Raw genomic sequence first — 9,601 nt, forward strand, 5'->3', positions numbered from 1 at the left:
AGGGGAGGGTTGAATTGGATGATACGAAATTGGGATGGGAGAAAATATAGAAAATGGGAGAAAAAGTGGATCAAAAAAAAAACTGTGTGTTCAATCAGACAGCAGTGTTGTAGGACTTGAGTCAAGAGTCCTGGACTGATTTTCAGGACTCGTGACTTGACTTGGACTTGAGTGCTGATGACTCTGACTCGAGCATTGACTGCATTCGGACTCAGAAGGTGCAGACTCGGACTTGTTAATTAATAAATAGTTATTTATTTAAAAAATATATTTGTAATAGGCCCTAATAATTTGGCATAAGATATTGATGGCTAGTGCATTTGTTTGGCCATTGTGTCACAAAGTAAATAAACTCTCTTTGAAATGGTGACCGCTGTGTCATTCATGTTTAATGTAGACCTTTTCTTTTTGTATTTGTATGTCAGCTCTTTGACGGCCAGAGTGGAGTGGACTCAACCTTGATGACTTGGACTCGGACTCAGACTAGGGTAATTGGGACTTGACTCGGACTCTTCTTTGGTGACTCGGACTCGAACACTGGGGACTCTAGACTTAGTGACTCGACTACAACACTGACAGACGGGCTCTTCCCACACTTACTTCTTCTGCGTTTCTCCAGCTCTGACGAAGATCCGCCGCACCTCCAGTATGTCTGGCCAGGTGAACCAGCTCCAGAAGTCGACCGCGTCCCTCCAACTCAGCTGGATCTTCAGCAGGTCCCCGATGTCATCCTCCGTGAACACCAGGAACGTGTTGGTCAAATTCAGTGGCGGGTAGTCCATAGTGGGCGCTAGAGTGGTTAAACCCTCCCTGGTTAAAAGAGAGAAGAAGAAAATATATATATATATATATTTTTTTAGAGCCCTAGAAATTATAATAAACATGTTTAAAATGAATAATATTTACTCATTTTAAGTATGTTTGTGTTTCCAATGCACAATATAATGTTAATATATCAAATATAAATAATAGTTTTTCATTGACAGGAAGTCACTAGTAACTACCTCTCAGGCCGGGGCGAGACATATTGCGCACGGCAGGGCGTGCACTGGTTTCATCGCTGTATCCTCGCAGCCAATCAAATAGGTCAACGCACGTAACGCACTGTGCGTTGAAATATGATGTAATATGATGGAAGCCGGGCGCGTTTTCAAGCGATCTATATCATCTAAGCAAGCAGCATCTATACTTTCCGTAGCCGCATTTCTCGGAGACGCTCTCTGATTGGCCGACTTCAGTTTCTACACTGGTTAGGCTTAGTTACTCTTCGAAGTTGGTTAAGGTTAGTTTGTCTTAGAGCATGACGGCAAGTTCCTTCGACGGTTAAGCTTAGGCACTCTTTCAAAGTTGGTTAAGGTTAGAGTTTGTCTTAGAGCAGGGCGATAGAACGCCAGGTAGTTTGCAGGCTGTTCGATGCGGAAATGGGCAAAGACACAGCTCATCACAGTACTTGTGGTCGGTGCCTAACTTGGCTAACAAGAAGCTATTTGGCTAGCTGGATGCATTCTGGACAGTGGATATACATAAACAGTCTGGGACTGTGGGACAGTGGACATATACACTTTATCAAGCCCTCCTGAACCACGTTTCAACTAAACAAAGTGAGTTAATGCGGTCTCTCTCTCTCTCTCTCTCGCTCTCTCGCTCTCTCTCTCTCTCTCTCTCTGGCTCTCTCTCTCTCTCGCTCTCTCTCTCTCGCTCTCTCTCTCTCTCTCAACACAGCGTGTTGTTGTTGAACTATAACATTTAATTTCGCCGCGGGTGACGCATAATGGATGAATGAATGAATGAATGGTAACTTGTTTAAAATGACAAGATATATATATGTGTTCATTATTGGATTGATCATACGTGTACTAGTGTAGTATGAATGAACTCGACTTAACGTTGGAAACGGGGTAACATTATGTTGAGTCAGTATTCGCTTGGTCAGCTGTCCGCTTGCCCCCCCCTTCACCCCCCCCCCCCCGCGCCCACCCAAATGTAGTTCACACCGGCCGCCACTGGTCAAGTTCATACCTATGCTGTCAGGCCTGGGGGTAGAAGAAGATGGAGGCCATGTCAGGGACCAAGCCCAATACACACATACTACATATCAGAGCGCTTTCTTTTTGTGTTGAGTATTCCAAATGAAGCAGAAGGTGGGACTTAGCAATGGAAGCAACTTGATTCGAACATATTGAATCCCAATTTGCCAGAATAGTGACCATATCAAATAAAATGTTAAAAACACATTTAAGTTATATGGCTCTAGAAATGTTACTGAATGATGTACCAATGCATTTCCAGCTAATGTTGAAATAATAAACGGGTCTCAATGAAATATGAGTCATAGGTTAGACAAGTATGTTAAAGGGGAACTATTTTACTATTTCTTTCACTATTTGGGCATTTTTACACAATTCCTGTGAGTCTATGGAACACCTCTGTACGTTTTTTTTTTCAAAAAGAATTATTGTTTTGTATTTCTAATCAAGTACTCAAAAACAGCATTTTTCTACCTCAAGATCTTAAGCCGTTTTGAGGCTGGGCTCCAACCACTGTGTGGCCTGGTGCCAACTGCCACATCAACTGCCACATTATTATGCAGCTAAGAAATCTCTGACATCACAGATATGCACATGTTCAGATGCCTCAGTTCAGTGAGGGTGAATATTGTGAGAGAATTGGAAGAATGCGCCAATATGAGAATTAGAGACATAGATCCTATTAATATAAGTTCACATAGCTAGGAAACAATGCTAAACACTGAAAAAGGCCATTTATAAGATAGTTCCCCTTTAACATAAAGATAGAACAAAGTTCTCTGTTTAAGGTGTCTAGTAGCAATATATGCATTTGCAATTACTCAACTTTGTTCAGTGTCGTCATAGAGTGGTAAACACATTGACGTTAACAAGAGTGACGCAGTGCATCTACAGTAGGTAGTAGGTACTAGGGCTGTCTTAAATACTTCGAAGCTTCGTTCGATGGGCATGGGATTCGAATATGAATGATTATGTCAAAAAATTAAGGCTGTCAAAGTTAACGCGGTATTACCACGTTATCGCCCGATTCTATTAACGCCACTATTTTTTTTAACTCACGATTAACTTTTTCCATGATGAGTCATAACGTTTAGGATCATGTACAGTTGAAATTTTTAATATAGCATGTATCGGCAACAAACGGCAGTTGATAATCTATATATGCGTGTATGCCTATAACTCACGTTCTAGGAATTACTGCAGAAAACGATAGAAACATATTTATATTCTAGACGGTATTTTCGTATGAATCTATGAATAAAAAAGTATAACGTTCCTGCATCCTGAACGATAGATAATCGATGTTGAATGGGCCATAGTAATGTCAATTTAGCAATACAATTTAAAAAGTTATAGCCCTGCAAAGAAGGTGAACATCTCCATAGGCTTAGAGTGGTGGCAGAGAGTGGTATGAGAGGGGCAAACTGCGTGACAGTTAATATGTGTTAAAGCAAGCATTTGTTGACTCTCATGTTGATAAGAGTATTAAAACTTGAAAAATATCAGTTTATGGTAAGAAAAAGAAAATGCGATTAAATTGCGATTAATCGCGAGTTAACTATGGACAATCATGCGATTAATCGAGTAAAATATTTTAATCGATTGACAGCACTAAAAAATTTATATATATATATATGATTTTTTTATATTTTTTTTGCAAAATCAACTCTGCCTCTCTTTGTTAATTACAACAAGCAATGCTGTTTGTTATTTAAGATGAGGTCGGACTCGGCACTGACAGATTTGTGTTCATTGTGCTGCTTTTATAAAGCCTCAAATTACGGCTTACAATATTTCATGGAAGCAAAGTGTTTAGTTTGTCTAAGATTTAAAAAGGTTTCAACTTTACAGCACTGACAAAGTTGAACAAAGTGCTGTACAAGTCCCACAACATAAAAAAAAAAGTTTAAAAATAAAATAAAAACGTATTTATTTCGAAGCTTTGAATTAAAATCGAATCTCGGCCCCGAAGCTTCGAATTCCAAAAAAAAAATCGAAGGTCAGCCCTAGGTACTATGTAGTAGATACTTCTTGTTCTACCTACATTTCTACTCTGTTCTTTCTTTTAGTTACACTTTGAATTCTTGACATGTTGGATCTAGGTGACGCCCAGACAAGACACGTAACATTGCAGTTATCCCTCGAAAACGAGAAACATGAAAAATAAATAAATAATGGATTATTTTAACAAGGGTTACTAATGACACGTGATTTGGATATTTTCAACCAAAGAAAATTGCAACACGACACTGATGTGACCTCACTCCAGGAGGAAGAAAAGTTGCATATGGTGGGATTATTAAATAAAGTCATATTTGATTGATTTATTCAATGGAAATCTTGCATTTGCCCCAGGATGGGTCAGCAACAAAATCGTACTTTCCTGGAATAGAGACAGAATTTCTTGCACTTCCTGCAGTCTTCACGGAAGTGTCTGTAAAGGAACCGTTAAACCTCATCTGGCTCAAGCCAGTATTCAGGAGCAGAAAGAGTGACCAGACGTCTTGGGTTAAAAAAGATGCAGATGTGTTACTCACACGTCAACAATCATGTTCTCCGAGAACTTGTGGGTGCCGTACAACTTGACTTGAAATCTCGGACCTGCGTTGTTGGCCTGTTTCGTGTTGAACACGTGCATCTTCATCTGGTAGTGGTAGCCTGGAAAATATAAAACACGTGGTCAACATGTTGAACCAACATGGTGAGGCAGCGTAACAACAACAGGCTACAGAGATAAAATTGTGAGCGATTATAGAGTTGCTCATCGGTATTCCCCTGAAAAGCAATCATCTTAAGTTAAAAAGGTGTACATTTTTTTTTATAAAAAGGGTTGACTAAAGACTAATAAGGTTTTAGACGTTGAGTGCTAATACAGTAATTCACAGTGTGGTGGTGAATTATTCGTTTTTTTACCCCCAAGACCTGGAAATGTGCAAAATAGTTCCTCTACAAAAGCCCTTCCTCAAGCCTCGTCACTGACCTCCAAAGGGAGTGTCCGCGCGTGTCTTCAGGTACATCTTGCTGTCGAGCCTTATCTTCTTGGCATTGTAGCCGATGTTGCAGTCATTCCACTTGCTGCAGCTGAGGCACATGCCCTTCTTGAAGCGGTCGTAGCTGGAGCACTGGTAGGCGATGCTCAAGTGGTCCTTGTTCCTCAGGGAGTCCACGAAGAGGTGCACGGCACGCGCATGCTCGCACCACATCCATGAAAACCATGCTATAGCAACAGGAGACAAGAACATTGGCGTATCAAAGCAAACGCCTCGAGAAACAGAAAGGGCAAGAAAGAAAAAAAGGAGGGTTGGCATAACCCCATAATAAGCTAAAAAAAACAAAGCCTGTTTCCCCCAATAAAGCCACTGCCCATTTGGCAACGCAGCTCAATTAATTATAAACACCCTTTTACCTTTTACTCTCCAGAGACAGCAGGAGCCACACGCTAATTAGTAGGTCGGACTGGCTGCCATTTCCTGAGTACTGACCTGCAGTACAGCCTGGTTGCACGTCATCCCCGTTGGGGTAGATATCGATGTCGCCGATCGGCTGCTGGATCCCAATGCTGCCGCCAATTGCTGCCAAGATGTAGGCGGTGCGGGAGGTGTGCAGGACGTCGACGAAATCTGCATCGTCGGGGGAGAGGCGTTTTCGCTCCTCTACGCCTTCAAACCCGGGCCCCGCTGGGTCAAGCCCTGTGCAGACCAGAGACGAGCCGTTAGCTGTAGCAAGAGGACACTTCCAAAAGGAGATGTTCCATCACAGGCAGCAATGTGTCATACAGACTCATCTTTATTTACCGTTTTTCTCATATTTTTATATTCATATTTTCTTGCCTATATTTATGCATTTGTTCCATTACCCTGCCCATACCTGTACCCCCCCCCCCCCCCATGCCGCTATAAAGCCCGAATTTCCCCAAGGGGATCAATAAAGGAATATCTTATTTTATCTTATTTTAAATGTGGAAAGGAATGGAACAATGGGGTGTGATATGGAATTATTTTACCCCAAACCCCCATTTAGGAGGTTTTCTGGAGAACAAGGATCAAAGCAAAGCACAACATCATACTGTATTACACTCACCTGTAATTCTGCCAATGGTCCCCCGTACATTTTGTCCCGCATAGCCAGCCACGTGTGCCCCCACGCTGTAGCCAATTAAGTGCACTTTCTGCAGAGATAGCTGCTTCTCCTCCTATCGGGAGAAGAGATACAAGGCCCTCATCAGCAGCTGCCGCCACAAACACGAGCCTACACCGAACAAGCCCTGGATCTCAGCCCCGTGGCAGCGAGTCGTGCCTGGGACCCGGCCAATCCCAGTTCAGATAACCGAGGGCAGAATACGTTCACACTCTCTTCCATGCAACAGCACCTCCCGCCATCTGTCTTGGTTCGTCTCTGTGCAATGCAGTCTTTGTTTTCCCGCTTACAACTGTGTGGCACTACGCCTGAATCCCCTCTTCGCTAGCCGTTCCGTGTCCCCTGGCCCTGTTTTTTTCGTGACGGCACTACTGAAGATCGTTGGCCGCTTCCCAATACTGCTAAATAGCCTACTTTCCTTACTCCACTTTCCCTAATGAGCATGGATCTGAAAGTACTTTGTGAGGGGCATAATTGGCAAAGGGCATCCAAAGGTACGAAGAATAAACATAGCAGCCAGAGATCTAACATAATGGCTTAGGCATTTGAAACTCGACTGAAAGCGGCCTGTGTTTAAGAGACAATGGGTATTTATTGGGTCATTGAGGGCTGTCCCCGACTAAGTATTTGGATGGTCGACTAGGATTGGCCAAAATTTGCCGTTAGTCGACTATTGGTCTGAAGGAGTCGACAGAAGGCTCCTTGTCCTCTGCAAAAGCATGCAATTGGTCCACTGATGGATACATCTTGATATTTGTCTAGTGTGTTCATTAGATGGGTGAAATCCTCTTTCAGTGCCTCTGTGCCTGTTTTCGTAGGCAGTTAGCCTCTGGTATGCATGCCATTAGCGTTAGCCACGCTTCTATGCCTCTTTTCTTTTGAAAAAAATGATTAAAAAAATATATATATATTAAAAAAATATATATAATTTTTTTTTTTTTTATTATTATTATTCGACTAAGAGGTTGGCCAGTCGACTACGGCCCCTTTCGACCGATTAGTCGACTAATCGATTAATAGGGGTCAGCCCTCTGAACTGTTGCACTTCTGCTCATGTTCTCTCTGAGACAAGCTTGCTGGGGGAGGGTCTTGCCCGTTCAGAGAGACTGTGACCTCTTCCTGCAGCACTGGAGATGCAGAAGGACATCTGTGTGTATATATATAACCATCTGCTAAATCAGTGGTTCCCAAAGGTGGGCCGCGAGCAGCCACAGGAGGGCCGCCAGATGATTAAAAAAAAAGATTTTTATTTAATTTTTTTTAGGCCACTGAACTTAGAAGCAGGCCAGGACAGTGTTTCTAGTTGTATTCTAAAATTCTATTCTAAAATGTGACTATATAGTTTTATATTAACTTAATAAATAAACAAAAACGAAAAATCTACTTATTTCAACGAACATTTCAAACTAAATAACAGATTATGCACATAAAACGCTGAAAACAACCGAAGCAACAATAGTATTTTAATGAGGCTATTATTATTATCATTATTATTTTGCAACAAGTTAGCCCTCTCATAAATAGAACATATAAATGAATAACTAACTTGAACTAACTTAATAGGATTGAAGTGATATTTGGCTTAAAAAATCGGTCTCCTGGCAAAAAGAAAAGAAAAAAAAAAGCCTGACGATGTGCATTGGGCCGCGGCTCTCTGACGCCTTATTTTCTGGGTCCCGGCCTGAAAAGTTTGGGAACCCCTGTGCTAAATGAACGAACGGAAAGTCTCAAGTTCCCAGTGTTAGGCAACCGCTCAGACTAGCGGCACACCTGGAGAGATCTTCTTCTTCAGATCTTCATCTTGGCCAGGTCTCCCTTGCAAAAGAGATCTTGTATCTCAATGGGACTTCCTGGTTAAATAAAGGTTAAAAAAAAAAAAAAAAAACTGCAGATAGTCAGCTGTTCTAAAGCCGCTCAAAAATTCTCCATCTCCACTCAAAGCTGCCAAGATTACTCACGTCTCACTGATGGACCATTAATCCTTCATACACCCCCTCCCACACACCACCCTTATTATATACATACACAAGTCCTACTGTACATAGGATTATAGCTACTTCACGAATGAGGACACATACCTGCATAAGGCTATTAGTGTTCACTGGAAAAAACTATGCTGACGTTACAATAGCAGGTGCTCAAGACCATGTAAGTTACACAACACAGACAGACACAGACAGTACATATACAGTACAAAGCTATGATATACAGTACATGTATATATGCAGGACAATGAGTAGTACTCTATCCCAAACACACACACACCTCAAGCCAGTTGAGCAGTGTGGCGATGCTGAGGCCAACGCGATAGGCTTGCTTGACCACCCAGTAGTAGTCGACAACCGATTGGTGGGCCAGCGATAACCAGTCCACCACCACCACGTTGGCCTGGCTTTCTCTCTCCATCACGGCCGAAACCAGCTCGAGCATCGGACTCTCCAATATCCCGCTCATCTGAAGGGAGGGAACAAAAAGACCAGACACTTGGTGATTAGGAGCCTGTTGGGTTGGACACGTTGTCGTGGTGACAAGGACGTGTTCTTTCCCCTTCAGTCTTCACATACATTTTTAACCTGCAGCTGGTCTGGCTGGATGTGCACACAGCTACTCTATTGTGCAAAATACAGGCCCATCGGCTAATACGCCAAAACAAGACAGGCCCATCGACTAATACCCCAAAACCAAGACAGGTCAAATAGCCAATACCAAGACAGGTCAAATAGCCAATACCCCAAAACCAAGTTATGTGCACCGACTGCTGATCCGTAGCTCCTTGTAGGACACCCTACACACAGTCACCTCTGACATTCTCGCGACACATTCCAACTTCCAAAAAGGTCTCACACGCCCACCTCTACCAGCACACACACACACACACACACACACACACACACACACACACACACACACACACACACACACACACACACACACACACACACACACACACACACACACACACACACACACACACACCCCAAATTCCTGCCAGAGAGTGAGACGGAGAGAAGCTCCCTGGAATTAGGCCAATTTCAGAATGTTCTCTGAAAAGTGACTGCCATTTTAGATTAGATTACATAGATTAGATTACATCTAATCTAAAAGGGGCGGTCCATTTTAAACTAAGCACTTGAGAATGCAATTTGATGTGATAAACCATAATGGAAAATACAAGTCAAACGAGTGCACACTCATATGTTTTCTTTTGCATGCATTTCAGTGAAGCTTGTATTTACCGTGAAGCCGTGAATGATGAAGATGGTCTTGGCTGTGACGTTGAAGCCACACTCCTCTAGACTCTCCTTCTTGCCAGGCTTCAGGTCACAGCCTTCATGATCCATATCTAGACTTGTGCGCATATTGTACGTGATGTGGTGATGGAGATCGGCCTCACTGTCCATCAGTGGCGGATCCTTATGGAAGCGACCGGAAGCCAT

At 42.6% G+C, this 9,601-nt stretch overlaps 1 protein-coding gene across 1 annotated transcript; it reads right to left on the reverse strand.

Annotated features, from left to right (window-relative positions):
• Positions 1–596: 596 nt before the first annotated feature.
• LOC311241663 (endothelial lipase-like) lies at positions 597–9,601 on the reverse strand (the record flags this gene model as incomplete). Its single annotated transcript, XM_084330539.1, has 8 exons — positions 597–790; positions 2,020–2,033; positions 4,565–4,685; positions 5,008–5,244; positions 5,510–5,716; positions 6,108–6,219; positions 8,430–8,618; positions 9,401–9,601. The coding sequence occupies 8 exons, from the start codon at positions 9,599–9,601 to the stop codon at positions 597–599; spliced, it is 1,275 nt and encodes a 424-aa protein (XP_084186665.1).

This window comes from Notolepis coatsorum (genome assembly GCF_963971535.1).
Source record: "Notolepis coatsorum genome assembly, chromosome: 15".
Lineage (NCBI taxonomy): Eukaryota > Metazoa > Chordata > Actinopteri > Aulopiformes > Paralepididae > Notolepis > Notolepis coatsorum.